This window comes from Nilaparvata lugens, chromosome 8 (assembly GCF_014356525.2).
Source record: "Nilaparvata lugens isolate BPH chromosome 8, ASM1435652v1, whole genome shotgun sequence".
NCBI classification, from domain to species: Eukaryota; Metazoa; Arthropoda; class Insecta; order Hemiptera; family Delphacidae; genus Nilaparvata; species Nilaparvata lugens.
This window is the reverse complement of record NC_052511.1, coordinates 41,406,267-41,421,343: the sequence shown is the minus strand read 5'-3', so window position 1 is coordinate 41,421,343 and position 15,077 is coordinate 41,406,267. Positions and strand designations below refer to the sequence as shown.

The 15,077-nt window shown below is 33.8% G+C and overlaps 2 protein-coding genes across 5 annotated transcripts in view; one reads left to right on the top strand and one right to left on the bottom strand.

Annotated features, from left to right (window-relative positions):
* Positions 1 to 2,619, top strand: part of LOC111054196 (glycerol-3-phosphate dehydrogenase [NAD(+)], cytoplasmic) — a 27,570-nt gene extending 24,951 nt beyond the window's left edge. For both annotated transcript variants that reach the window (XR_002606279.2, XM_022341175.2), the window contains one exon: positions 1,052 to 2,619. Coding sequence is in view for 1 of the 2 variants with exons in the window: in XM_022341175.2 (XP_022196867.1) it covers positions 1,052 to 1,079 (28 nt within the window). In the remaining variant the exon portion in view is untranslated. The remainder of the gene's footprint in view (positions 1 to 1,051) is intronic.
* Positions 1,489 to 15,077, bottom strand: LOC111054195 (beta-ureidopropionase). Of its 3 annotated transcripts, XM_039434788.1 has the most exons (10): positions 14,777 to 14,917; positions 14,325 to 14,447; positions 11,369 to 11,482; positions 8,811 to 8,965; positions 8,092 to 8,186; positions 7,248 to 7,451; positions 6,223 to 6,347; positions 4,602 to 4,794; positions 3,522 to 3,608; positions 1,489 to 3,117 (listed from the first exon to the last, which is right to left on the bottom strand). In XM_039434788.1, the coding sequence occupies exons 2-10, from the start codon at positions 14,429 to 14,431 to the stop codon at positions 3,037 to 3,039; spliced, it is 1,161 nt and encodes a 386-aa protein (XP_039290722.1). In that variant the 5' UTR covers positions 14,432 to 14,447; positions 14,777 to 14,917; the 3' UTR covers positions 1,489 to 3,036. The 3 variants fall into 3 exon arrangements, with proteins under 3 accessions (XP_039290722.1, XP_039290721.1, XP_039290720.1); XM_039434787.1 differs by having other exon boundaries at positions 14,325 to 15,077; XM_039434786.1 differs by lacking the exons at positions 14,325 to 14,447; positions 14,777 to 14,917 and adding an exon at positions 11,927 to 12,035.

Below are 15,077 nucleotides of genomic sequence, written 5' to 3'. Positions count from 1 at the left end.
AATTAAGCGAGAAATCGGATCACATCAATATTTATCGAAATATAAAATTGATTGAAAAATTAAAGAGCAGTAATTTTAAATATTATTCTAGATTCAATCCTCTTAAAATTCATTAAATATGTAAAATTTTGAAAAATTAAAGAGTAGTAAAGTATCAAATTTTGAATATTATTCCAGATTCAATACTTTTAAAATTCATTGAGTACCGTATGTAAAAGTGAAGACTTTGAATTATTTTTTGAACTGTGTTAATATTCAAAATATTAGTTTAGGATTGGATACGAAATTTAGTTAGCTAATTTGTAGTTATAGTTTTATTCATGTAATAATATTGTTCTTTGTAGCAAAAAGGTTTCTTCTAAACACAAATTTAGTCATCTTTCCATTCTGTTATCTTTTTCATGTTTCTTTGGGATGATGAATCATTGAAGTACTCAAATACTTTTCAAACTCTTCACGATTCATTCACTTCCATTCAAATTTGTCGTAATTCCAAATCATTTACAACGTCCACCATCATCAAAATATAATCATCACTTCCTTTTTATTTTTCTAGTAGCTTTCCTCTTCACCAATATTCTTTTCTTTAGTCTCCTCTATTTCCATTCTCTTGAGTTGGATATATAGTATTCCATCCTATCATTATTTTATGTATTATTAAGTGTAGTTTGTATTGTAATTGTCGGTATTTATATGCTATATATGGTTATATGTTATATATAGGGTTTTTTATTATCCTAAAAATACTTGAATTTATGTATAATTTTTCATTTTTCTGAAAATTATTGTGGTGATGGTTAATTAGATTCCAACAAAACCGGCATGATAGTCACTACTAATTTTATTTTGCATGCTTCTGCTTGTATGTAGTGTGTTGATTTTAATATGATTTTTGAGTGTTGTTGTTTCTTTTGTCGTTGTCTCAATTTACTTGAAATTTTCAAATTGTACTTCAAGTTATTATATTTGATTTTTTCCAATTCTCTATATCTATTAATCGTTTGAATGTGTTCTTGTTAGCCTTTGCTAATTTTAATTTATGTTTTTTCAGCGTGAAAGAAACTCAGGCCACAGCATGATAAGTTATCAGAAGTTAATACATTTCAACAGTGATAATAGTTTATCAACCTTAGATGAAGACGAAGAATATTATCTAAGTCAGTCATAATTTTGCAGATTTTTTACCTCCAAGGTAATATTCGCCAAATAAAAATTGATTATGTATTATTGGGATATTAGTATAACTATTGTGCTATAGAATAGTAATTTTTCTTTTCATAGTTTATTTTAGTTTGTTGAAAATCTTTAGTTATATTAATTTTGTTCGGTTGTAGTTCAAAACATTAATATCAAAGTAACGAAAAATTTAGTAGTATCAAAATTGTTTTTTATTTTTAGTAATTCATCAATATTGTAATTGTTGGTTAATTCATTTGTGTATGGGGTGAATTTGGATTTTATTATCTCGAAAGATTTTTTTTTATTTATCTTAATGTAGTAGATTACCAACATTGGTTCTTGAATTGTTTTCATTCTATTCTTTTATTAATGTTGCTCCACACCAAATTCCACAATAGCATCTTAGCTTTGGAATGCATGAAGCGAATAATTCTCACCCTCCGATTAGGTAGGTTGTCTGATTGAGGACGTTTTATCAATAGAAGAAATAAAAAAAGTTACTTGGACACTCAGAAGTTATGAGTGAATATTTAAGGTTTGTTCAGTATAACCTACATCTATGTTCTTCCACTGTTATTTGATAATTTTTATTTTAGTGATTACCAATCTGAATTAACTTTTCAATTGCTTTTAAATATGTTCCAGTTCATACGTTAAACATAGTTTATTTGAATTAAAACTGATTTCTTAAAACTTATTTTTTCTCATGAAAAAGCACTTAATAGTACTGTACCTCATTATCGCCATCAGCTAATCAAAATTTTGTTCGTTTTTATACGTAAAACATTGTAATAATGAATAACTCTAACCAGAGTTTTTTTACTTTTAGAAGTACGGTATCTCTAATAGCATGTAACTGAAGTTACAACATGAAATATTGGCAATAAAACGAATGCATAGCATAGTTTAGATAAGATTTCCATAACTGTATTTGCGAGTACAATAATTATTTTATCGATTTTGAATCACCATTGAACGGCAATATAAGAAATGTCTCTGTTGTACTTGATATAATCTATTTACAGTTATTCTGATGTATCAATACTTGTAGCTTTTATATTGAAAATAGCGAAATAAATAACATCGCCATTGCAATATTTATAGAAAATTGTAAATTTTACCTCTAATTGATATTTCAATTGCAATATTTATGGAAAATTATACATTTTACCTCTATTTATACTGTCATCTTACGTGCCATCGTGATATTAACAAATGAGATTACCTAAAATATCTAGTTTATACGAGTGAAATATGTCATGTTTTTAGGAAAGGTGTATATAATCTAATCAACGGCATTTCTATTGTGAATAAAACTTCTACAGACTCTCGCAATGTACAGTACAATATTGATTAGATAATAAAAAGCAAAGACTGTGAAAAATGAACAATGATGTATTCTGGTAATTTCTTTATTCACCAATAAAGATTTTAATATAATCATGTTGCAAATTATTCAACTCACAATTTCTAAACACAATAACAATAGTTTATAGTTGCATGGCTATAACCACAGCCATCGCTTATTCAACTAGAAATGGCTATGAAACTACTTAATTTATTTGGTAAATGTACAATATATAGTATTTTGTATGTATATATATAGTCAAGATATATATTGAATAATCTTATGTATAATATTCATTAATATCTAAAATAATATTTCAGTAATTCATTTTATTAAAATTGATTGTAAAAAATATGTATTTGATAGATAATAGACGATTAGCAAAACTAATGCTATATTTTATGATAAAGAATATAATATATACCGTATTATATTTATTGAGAAATCATATGTGCATAATATATTCAATGATTTAGAGTTTACCGTAATATAATGTTCTATTGATTAATTCACTCGATTATTTGCTGTTTATAGTTATTGTCTATAACCTTAGACAGAGAGTCAGCATACAAGGGGAGTCTAGAGGTCATCTGAAAAATGAAACAATTGAGAATGCATGATTCCTAAAACAAGAATGCATTGGTTCTAGTGAAAGTCAGCATGTAAAATGAAGGTATTTTTTTCAATATCAGTAGATGACACACATTAAAAGTAATATTTTTCTATTCATTTCAACAAATGGTTCTTGAAATACTAGACAACATACGTGTACGGTATACAGAATAGCCCAAAAGTAACTACTAATTATAAAGCTTTATGATCAGATTGATTATATAATCTGCTCAGAGATTGAGGAGCCTCATTAGAAATCGTTAGCCTCATTGGTAATGAAGTTTCCAATACTCAATTTGAAACTTAACCTAATGTACACAACAAAGTATCTTTTAAGATGCATAACTATTATCATAGAACAGAAAAAATATAAATCAATTACCTGGAATCCCCAGAAATCCTTTATTTGCCTGCAAAGATTCAGATCCATGTCAGCCAACAGTAGACCATCTTGAACTCTGGATAAACTCTGAAATTGATTCATAGAAAAAGGAATTTGATTAAAATTCATGTTTGTCGAAATGAATAATTTTATATATTTTAAGACTATTGTATTGAGTATGCTAAGAATGGATTAGATCTTTAACTTCGATCTATTGAAAGGAGTTTGTCTAAAATTTAATCGATCAAATGTAAACAATTTCAACATTGATTTAAGGGTAATTTGAAATTTACAGATTTCAAACAGAAATTATATAGGCCTGAATTGTAACCTACATAATTATCCACTTCAAAACCGTCGATTCAATTTATTTATCCTTTAACAAAAATGTCAATTTATTGAAAGTGGACTGTACAAGATAAACTGTACAGTTTACACAGTCAATTTACTGTCCAGTAAAGTCTACTTTGATACTCATCTACTTCACTTTCCATGACGAACTGCTAGTTAATAATTCGTTTTTGAACTATTTTTGACGAGACTACAGTCCAAGTTGAACTGTAAGTTAACTTGAAATGTAGTGTCTACATTTATGTCCAATTTTTGAACCAATCGTTTGTATTTTGTTATTAAATTGATTAAAATTAGAAGTATAGACTAGACTTATTAGAGCCAGACTGTAAGTTAACTTAGGCCCATTTCACACCAAAGCTGGGCCGGGCCGGCCCGAGCGGAATCTGTCTGCGTTCGCACTGAAGCCGATTCACTCAGTAGGTTTTCTAGCCTTGTAGTGAGAACTCACTACGTGGGAAGATGGAACTAAACAGAAAGAAGGCAGAATCCGCTTGGCCGAAAACGCTCGAGTTGGGCATCAAGCCGACTGCACAAATCCGCTCGGCTCGGCCCAACGTTGATTTGAATGCTCCCGACTAACTCCTGCATAGTTAGCCCGCACGCGGATTCCGCTCGGCTCGGCCCAGCTTTGGTGTGAAACCCCACTAAGACTGTAGTGTCTACTTCAATGTCCAATTTTTGGATCAATAATATGTATTTTAGTGTTAGATTGATTAAAATACTGACTGGGCTTCTGGAGCCATCTGGAGCAGCGACGTAACTGGACCCGTAGAAGTGTCCGAAATCTTTGTGTGCCGGTTTGCCATCAGCTGATGTGAATTCGTTGGGAAACGTCTCAGTGCCCACTCTGTTGATGGCACATGTGAAATATCCGTTGGCAATGGCCGCGTTTCGCGCCTCGATTCCCCACAACGGTTCACTGTCAACAAAATGAACTTCAATTATTATTAAACGAAAATCCAAAGTTATCTTAAATGATAAAATCCACCACTTGGAAGATTTCTGCTATTGAAAATATTGACAACAGGGTGAACAGCTAGAAGTAAATTTGATGAGAGCTACTATCCAAAAATTATATGGCAGCCCGGTACCTTCTAATTGCTAGACAGGTATGCTCACCTTTACATCAAACTGACAATCTGTGATTTCCATCTGTGAATAGAACTTTCAATAAACATCGAATTAACAAGCATTATCAAGATGTAGGTAGCAATAAAAAGCGATCTACAGTACAAAAGTCAGTGAAAGGCCAGGAGCATTGGAAAAATAAGAATAAAGTATTGTAAATATATTAAAACCAAATTAACAAGCACTATTAAAGAAGTGTGCCAGCATCGAAATTTTCAAGTCTGGACTCCTACCTATCTGGAGCTTAAAAACTCGAGTTATACAGAGCGTTGGTGAGGCCTATGGTATGCTATGGACCTGTGTCCTGGATGCTTACTGCCAGTGATGCGTCAAAACTTACAGTTTTCGAAAGAAGGGTGATGAAAAGAGCTGTTGGTCCCACTTATGAAAATGGAATTTGGAAAGTAAGAAGGAACTGTGAGATTAATGAGTTCTTGCAAAGTGTAAGGATTCAGCAAATCAGGTAGAAAACGGTGGATTGGGCACTTGTGTAGAATACATGTGAACAGAGTATCCAAACGTATTTGGCGAGAAAAAAAATTCAATAGACGTAGGAAGGGCAGACCGAGGAATAGGTAGACTGATGACGTAGAAAGAGATTGCGGATCCTAGGGATGCGTAATTGAAAGATGCAAACAGAGGATCGAATTGTATGGAGAGGCTGTGTAAAGGAGGGCAAGGGTCACATCGGCCTGTTGCGCCAAGGAGTAAGTAAGTGATTGAAGAAGTGAAGAGTAATACAAGTAATAAAAACGTAATAAAAATACAAATCAAACGACAGTATAAAATTCTGTGATAAGACCAACCAGATTATGTGAGCCCTGAAAGAGGTACTTGGGCATTAGGGACAGACCACATTAGGCGTTTTGAGACAAGTCGGCAGGGCAGGAATCTCTCCAATTGGCTAATTGGGTTGAAGCTCAGGAATCAGCTGACAATCAGCCAATGGGAGAGCTTCCTGCCCTGCCGACTCGTCTCAAAACGCCCGAAAAAGCGCCTCGTGTGATTTGGCTCTTAATATGGATCATCACAAAAACATGAAATCTCATTATTGTACGAGCACTAATAAATCCTCAAAATTATTCCTGTTGAGTGACCTACAACTACAATATATTTTGTCTGACTGCAAAACAGTATGAATGGATGAAATAATTATGAATCGAGGAATTTGTAATATACAGTAGGATTTTAGAACTAATAGTGATATGACTACATGTACCTGAGAGCACCAACCGTGGCTGAAGGGTTGAATACAATCTCGGCTCCATTCAATCCAAACATCAACCAGTTTAATGGATGATGACGTCCGTAGCAAATATTAATTGCTATGCGTCCAAATGTGGTCTGCAAAATTTGATATTACATTAGATTCACAAGTGTAATATGGAAAAATAGGGTCTGAATAATAATTTACCAATAAATTCTAAAGTGTACCTACTATCCTACTATGGCCAAGACTCGTCAAAGGAATTTTTTCTACTTTTTAAAGCTTTAAAAGTGGATATGGCTCGAAAAAAACCTGAATTTCGTCCAATATTCATGATAAAACCATTGAACCATATTAAATGAATTAATTACAAAAGCTAAAAATCCAAAGCACCGGTCTATCATTTTTTTAAAACATTTTCACCAAGGAGAAATATAATAGGATACATGTGATATACAAGACAAGAGAATCACAATATTGTACAGGTAAAATAACTTATTGTAGTGAGTTTTTATATGCGTTCATTCAATTTCAACTAGTAAGTTCAAACGTTGATAAATACATTGGCAGAGATTGAGAATTATTTTGTAATTTCATCAAACTATCTATAGATATACAGATTATTCAAAGATTGGGAGAGAACAACAAGCTTATCCTAAAACTATCCCTCTTCCGAATTTATATAAAATATGAAAATAGAACCTTCCAAGAAAAAAAATTTAATCAGCTATATGTCCATGTTCCTCATTCCTCCGAAAGGCTTCTATACTCTGCAGAGTATGAAGACATTTATCTCTAGAATTCATATTCCAATTGATTCGACATCTCCTTGAGGATTTTTAATAGGTACTTCTTTTTCAATACATCATATAATCGTTCATACATTTCTGTATGGATAACCTACTTGATAGTTTTACTATATTTCATAATCAGAAATTTATAGATTCTATAAACCAATTTATAATCTATAAATTTATCTGTTGGGTCTATATTTTTCTATAATGATTATTTTTACAGTGGAATGCTACTTGTTTTACCTTGAATACAGGATGCCCAGTATTTCCTTCAGAATAATATGTAGATTCGTTGAAATCTCCGACACGTGGAATGTGGTTCTTTCTATGTTTGCCCAAAACTCTGCCATTCTCGTCGATCACAACTGCCGTATTCCAGATAATTTCGGTTGTTTCGTCTCGCTCCAATATTGGCGAAATTATCACAATGTTGTACATTCGACTGAGCTGCAAAAATATGAACCTTTGATTAATTATAACAGAGGTGGAGTGGAGACAGAAGCTAACAATTACAGAACAAATAGTAAATTGTGATTTACTATCTGAATACCAATATCAATCAAACACAATATAAAACAGTAGGTCCATTCATCTCTCATTATCATCTGCCTCATTACCCACGCATAAGCCTAGAGCTCAAGTGGGCATCACCCTCAGCAAAAGCAAAAAGTGGACTGTAGTTGACGAATGAAATATTCTCAATTCACTTGCAAATGTGAGTGAGATTATTATGTACTGAACAAAAGTTGAGAAACGAATGTGATTGATATTTGAATAATGGATTAAAAAATAAGGCGTTCAAATACAGAGTGGCACTAGGAAGCTGGGATTTTTTAATGATGCAGTTCTGTTACTGTATAATCTAATTGAAAATTTGGTATGAATGTAAATTCAAATAATAGATTGTGAAATATATTTATTTTAAAAATTAAGTACCGTACCTAAAGTTTCTAGATATAGAGAGAAACGCATTGACATGAGAATATGTCCTTGAACTTCTTCAAGATTATGGAAGATTATGGACGTTCAGGTACTAGAAATATTAGTTTATAAAGTATAATTCTAAAATGGAAAATATAACAATTACCTCTTGAAGGAATTTCGTAGCGGGTCCATTTTCAGCTGATTCTGCAAATTCGTTCCAAGGCAGTTTTTCCCTGGTACAGAAGGCGAATGGCATAGCTTTGAAAATGAGAAGAAGTTATATAGCCTAAGTATGTTTAGAAACGAATGAAATTTGTAATCAGTACAGAACAATTTATTTTATATTATTTAGTATTATATAAACTGCCAGTCATTGTTAATTCAATGCATTACTATTGAATAAATTTCGAATATATTTATAATCTTCATAACAAGAATTGAATTATCAGTATCAGTAGAATGTAAGCATAGATACTAGGAAGTTGATACATATTTTCTACATGCAATATAGACTAGAATAACTTTCAAGTCGTCACAACCACTAGTCTATCAAATATCAGGAAATTTATTTTGGTGCACCATTACCAATCTCTAGAAAAATCAAAGCTCTAGTAAATAATATCCAGGGGTATCACTATAGATTGATAATTCAACTATAATAATAGTTGACACAACCATTATCATCTATTTTTAACTTTGTCAATAACATTAACAGCTACTAGAAATGCTTCTAGAAATTATAATTAGAATTATAAAATTAACTTCTAGAAATTATTCCAGCTCTGATACGAACAAGCTTATTCGTTTATATATTTTTGTTCATTATTCAATAAATTTCTATTAATCAACTGTTTTCTGGTGAGCAAATAAATTTTCACTCACTCCAAGCCTCCTGCAAGCAGACAATGTTCACTCCCGAATGACTAGCAGCGATTATCATTTCCTTGATTTTAGAGAAAATTGCATTCCTTTGCTTTTCAACCGACTCAGTTGTAGGCAGACAGATGGAGTTTTGGATGAGGCCCACTCGCACTATTCTGAAATTGATCCCAAATAAAATGTTAATAATTTATTGTTCAAATCAGTTTTTGGGGTTTTTATTATGTAATTTTTTGTAGGGTTGATAATATTGCTCGAATCATTTTTGGGGGTTTTTGCTGGGTGACACGCACATGAGTGCGGGGTGGTGAGTTGAGGAAAATTCCATTTGTTTCGCGAGATTCGAACTCACGACCTGAAGGGACCATCAAGCAGTCTGATAAAATTTGGGTGCTTCTAACTAACTTTGCTAATGCACTCTGTGTTGTTCTGAATTACTATATTCCTTTTTGCTATTAAAAAGGACAACTTACGACTGCTAGCATAGCCACCTCTAATACAAGGCCCCGGCCTACGATATTGCAACGTCGCAGTGTAGGCCTAGAATCTAATACATGATTGGTGAAAAAGATTAGCTGGTATTTTTAAAAATCTTTTTTTCACCAATCATGTATTAGATTCTAGGCCTACGCTGCGACGTTGCAATATCGTAGGCCGGGGCCTTGTATTAGAGGTGGTTATGCTGCTAGTCGTTCTTTTTAATAGCAAAAAGTGATTCAATAATAAGCAGTTCGTGATGGAAAACAACATTGAAGAATACTTCATTCCATTTGTCACTCTGATTGTCAATTCAAATGTTTTCAATTGAAATACATTCAATACCATTTTACTTTTTTACTTTCCTTGCCCTAATACCATAGGTAAGGAAAGTATTGCTTTCCAAAAAAAATTAAGGTATCCCAATTTCAAGTTTTCTATACGTTTCAAGGTCCCCTGAGTCCAAAAACATGATTTTTGGGTGTTGGTCTGTGTGTGTGTGTGTGTGTGTGTGTGTGTGTGTGTGTGTGTGTATGTCTGTGAACACGATAACTCCATTCCTAATTAACCGATTGACTTGAAATTTTAAACTTAAGGTCCTTATACCATGAGGACCCGACAATAAAAAATTCAATAAAATTCAATTCAAGATGGCGTAAGAAATGGCGGATAATTACTAAAAAAACCATGTTTTTCATGGTTTTCTCGAAAACGGCTCTAACGATTTTCTTCAAATTTATACCATGGATAGCTATTTATAAGCCCTATCAACTGACATGAGTCTCATTTCTGGGAAAATTGCAGGAGCTCCTTAATATTCCTGAGAAAAATGGCGGATAGTTACTAAAAAAACATGTTTTTCACGGTTTTCTCGAAAACGGCTCTAACGATTCTCTTCAAATTTATACCATGGATAGCTATTTATAAGCCCTATCAACTGACATGAGTCTCATTTCTGGGAAAATTGCAGGAGCTCCGTAATATTCTTGAGAAAAATGGCGGATAGTTACTAAAAAAACATGTTTTTCACGGTTTTCTCGAAAACGGCTCAAACGATTTTCTTCAAATTTCTACCATGGATAGCTATTTATAAGCCCTATCAACTGACATGAGTCTCATTTCTGGGAAAATTGCAGGAGTTCCATAATATTCTTGAGAAAAATGGCGGATAATTACTAAAAAACCATGTTTTTCACGATTTTCTCAAAAATGACTTGACTGATTTATTTCAAACTTATACCCTGTATAGTTATTTATCAGCTCTATCAACTGGCATGAGTCTTTTTCCTTGGAAACAAATGGGGTCCACCCCATCCTTGAGAAATGAACTTTGTAAACTCCTTCTCGTGCATGAGGTAGGTAGGTAGAGCAGTTTATAAAAAGAACACATAGTCGAGATTTTCATCTGTAGAACAGCTGTTTTGACGAATTTTAAAAAAAAATCATTGAATTTCACTATTTAAACAGAGGAAAATGCACTCTGAAAACAATAATTATATATACACATTTATACAGTAGTCTGATCGTAGTTTCAAATATGTTGCCGCCAATCGTCATTATGTTATTCCTCTAAATTATTCTCATTTGAGAATGAGGCTCACAGTTCAATGAGCAAGGAAAGTTGTGTGAGTGTACCACACCAGATTTTTTTCTTTTTGATATGTTTATCACAGTTGTTCGAAATCACTGCCGGCGCACAAGTTATTCTTTGCTGGTAGTGCCTTATTGTAATTGAGATTATTCATTTTATTAATTTGTATGTAATTACTTTCACGGAAAATAAATGGGTTTGAAATTGTATACTACCACAATAGTTCAACGTGTAAAGTTACTATTCTATAATAGTATTAATTGGCCTATGAATATTACAATAAATTACACTCAAATCAAATACTTTATCGACATTTCAGTTACGTAGATACAAAAAATAAATTCCAAAAATTACAATATCAAGAAAACAATTTTGTACGCAGGAGGGAAACTCCAAGAAAGACTCTAATATGAATCAATTTCTCTTGTCAGCCAAATCAACATTTGAAATGTAGCATAAATAGGTTTATACATTTAAATTTAGAGTGGCTCACCTTGGTAAACGTAGTTCTTCTGGTTTAGCTGAAAATGTCCAATTCTTTACTTCAAACCCATTTTTGGAAGCTATTTCTTTAGTTTCCTGTGATATATATTCACTTGATGCTGCACTGAAATTGAAAAATTGATACAAATTCAAGAATTTCAGCAATTAAAGCTGAAACTTAATTTAAAATAGATTAGCCTTTAGATAAATAGATTTAATCTATTTTGATCGATATAGAAGGCTGGACCAATGGGGTTTACTTCCACAAACAATATTCTCATCAATCCAAGTCAAAATAGTATAGCTTATTCTAGGTGCTAACTAGGTTAACTAACTTAACTAGGTGCTACCGAAAAAGATAAAAAAGATAAGCCTTTGATTAGATATCTTTCGATTATAAATTTGTAGGAAGAAATTGCTGGTGGAAGCAGAAAGATACCGCTTCAGCAAAAGAAGGTTCTCCGCCACGACAAGAACATTATGTGTTGATCTTGAGAAAACTGATGATTAGGTCGAATATCAGTCTGAAAACTGACTGACCTATATTATAATAGTCTACAGGCGATACCTTATTAGCTCCTTCTGTTTCCGTTGAAAATTGTCTGGCATGCATCTCAGCAGAGAGCAGAGAGATGTGTAAAAACTATTTTCATTTATTTGATGAATTTCATCCAGTGACCTCCTGTGAAAGGGGTATAAGAATATATTGGAATGAGATAAGGTGTATTGAAAACTGTTTGCTGAATAGAACATAAGCTGTCTTTGTCTCTCTGAAAGGTACCTTTAATACATTACCCACACTTGTGGGATCGATGGTGTCAGAAAAATTAAATACACGTAATTACACACACAACTATTCAGATGGAAGATAAAACAGTGGCAACTTTTGATAAAAGTTCAAATCATCACTCATAATTTCAGTCACATTATGCCTTATCACAAAGCAGCTTCCTGACGGTTCTCTTGAAGGCGGCCTCACCTTCACACCAGGAGGCAGCTTGTTGAAGAATTTCAGAATTTGAAGAGGCGTTTCCTGGAGACATCCATGCTAACGGTGCCTGGTGTTGTGGTGGTGTATGACACTACGGGCAGCCAGTACATGTTGTACGGTATCCTCTTGACATACACCATGCACAGGAGGATGTAATGGCTGATGACTGTCAGCACACCAAAGCGAGAAAAAATGGGCTTGTAGTAGGCAAGATGGTGGCTGCCTGTTAAGATTATTTCAAGGGAGGAGGAAGTAGATCATGGTGTTTCCCAGGGTCCGGTGCTAGGACACTTGCTTTCCATTCTTCTTATGAATGACTTCTCAGCAGACGAGTAAGCAGTACTCTTTGCAGACGACACCATGATAATAGCTAGAGGTGTAACAAGTGATGAGGCAAGTCTGAGGTTAGCAGAACTATCAGGTGCTACAATAAAGTGGTTCTCTGAAAGCTGTGGTGAGCCAAGTGTGAAAGTCAGCAGAACTATCAGGTGCTGCAAAAAGAGGTTCTCAGCAAACAAATGGAAGCTCAAAAGTGAGTGAACAAACATCCTCATTTGCTTACTGAGTCGACAGGATACAGAACCTGGACCAGTCAAGCTGTGATGGGAGGCTGAGATGGAGTCACCATTTGTCTCAAGTGTATCGGAAGCTATTCTGAGTAAGAAACCTGCTAAAAATACTCAGCCACATAGTAGACAGGGAGATTTTTGTGATGGCTTAACACTCACTCTTTCACAGCCATCTAATGTACGGGCATAGAATAAACAATCTATGTATAGAAGTTTTCTCTGGTACAGGCTAATCTTCTGGGGACATGTGTCAGCCATAGGGCTGTTTCTTCAAAAAAGTGCTCTCCGTCCCATCACTTTAGCTCGTAGTAGGGACCACTGCGAACCTCTTTTCAATGATTTGGAGGTCCTTAACATTTACAGCCAGTAAGTGTTGTGTTCTCTTATGCAATTAATTAATGGACAACCAGGGATCCTGGACAAGAAGAGGTAAAATCCACGATTACAATACCGTAAATGCCAGACTAACAAGGTCCCATATAGTAGTTTCACTGTCCATGCCCTGTAGATCTTAAACATTGTCAGGAAGTTCATGTAAGAGGATGGGGAAGGTTCTCAAGCAAGAGGGCGCTTCCGGTGATCATGTTGATACATGCCAAGCAGCTGACCTTGAGGCCTCCCGTACTAGGTTGAGCAGTACATGCAATAGATATCAGCAGCCAAACTGATTTTCAAAGATTCTGAAAATCAAGTAAACAGATGTTCACTCAGTTCAGTGAAGGAGACTTGAAGCCAATCCATATGACGCGTTTTTGCACTAGCGGTGGACGAGTCGGCAGGCCAGGAATTTCTCTGATTGACTGATTATCATCTGATTTTCGAACGCCAATTCAATCAGCTGATAATCAGCAAATCGGAAGAGCTTCCTGCCCTGCCGCCAGTGCAAAAACGCTTCATGTGGCTTGACCCTTACCGACAGGCGGCCATCACTCTACTTATCCAAGTACGGTATCCACAATTGTATAGAACCTGGAAACTAAACGTGATCTGCCTCTTGCCAGACTATATACCAAGGTCCCATAGTAGCTTCACTGTGAATGCCCTGCGAGGATCTCAAACTGTATGTCAGGAAGTTTATGTGAAAGAGAGGGGAATGTTTTTAAGCAAGAGGGCGCATCCGGTGATCATGTTACTTGCTTTACTGTCCAGTACCCATTAAATAATACAGTTTTTTAAATCTCTATAATATGATCACCCCTAGTCATCATGAGTTCATATTTTGAACTTTCACAAAATGCTAATTATAGATATAGATATAAAGCCTTCTGAACTAAGCTACAAACAAATAAAGAACAATATTTCATTACGGTAGCTTTACTACTTGAACGTGATATGAATAATGTGTAAGATAACATCACACAGTATCAGTAGGCCTATCTGATAAGTTAATTGGTTGGTAGTTTTACCTTGTAGAATTGCCAAAAAGAACTCTTTTCACCTCCTTTAACTGCTCTTTTGGTATGTAAGCGTCGAGTACATCTTCGATGTTAGTCAAATCACTATGACCAGCCATTTCAGAGTGTTACCTACTAAAATAACAAATTAAAATAAGTTATAACGCCTTATCTACAAACTCGGTGGAAGGAGAAAGAGTAGGCTATGGCTTTTTATCAGAGTAAGAATGTCAAGAAATTTACAAGACCAAGTTCAATAAGATGACGTCATGAGAGCAATAAAAACTGATTATTATGAAGAATGAGCAGAGATAATAAAATGTCAATTACTCCTATTAGTATAAAAACTATACAGTCTCCACTATTCAACTAAAACTTGAACTTGTCTGACTTGAACTGTCAGAAGTACAAGCTATTCCACAAATATACCAATTTGACTAAAAATAGGTGCTGAAATTATGTACCATATATTTTTGTTGAATATCTAAACTTTGGAGTTGAAGATAATATATTTATTATTGATAATATAACGGTATATATTTTCTTGAAAAGAGGTTAGAACAATGTAAACAAAGTGTTGCGTAGAAAATTAACATCGACAGAAAATGTCGACTTTGAGTCAAGTGGAGTTCGGCTATCGATATTTCTGAAAAAAAATCAACTGTGAATCAGTCAAGGCCTACAAGTGTAGTATCTAAAAAATCTGCAACGTAAATACATTCTACATTCTAATAGGCTAATTTTTTATTGTTTTTAATTATAAAA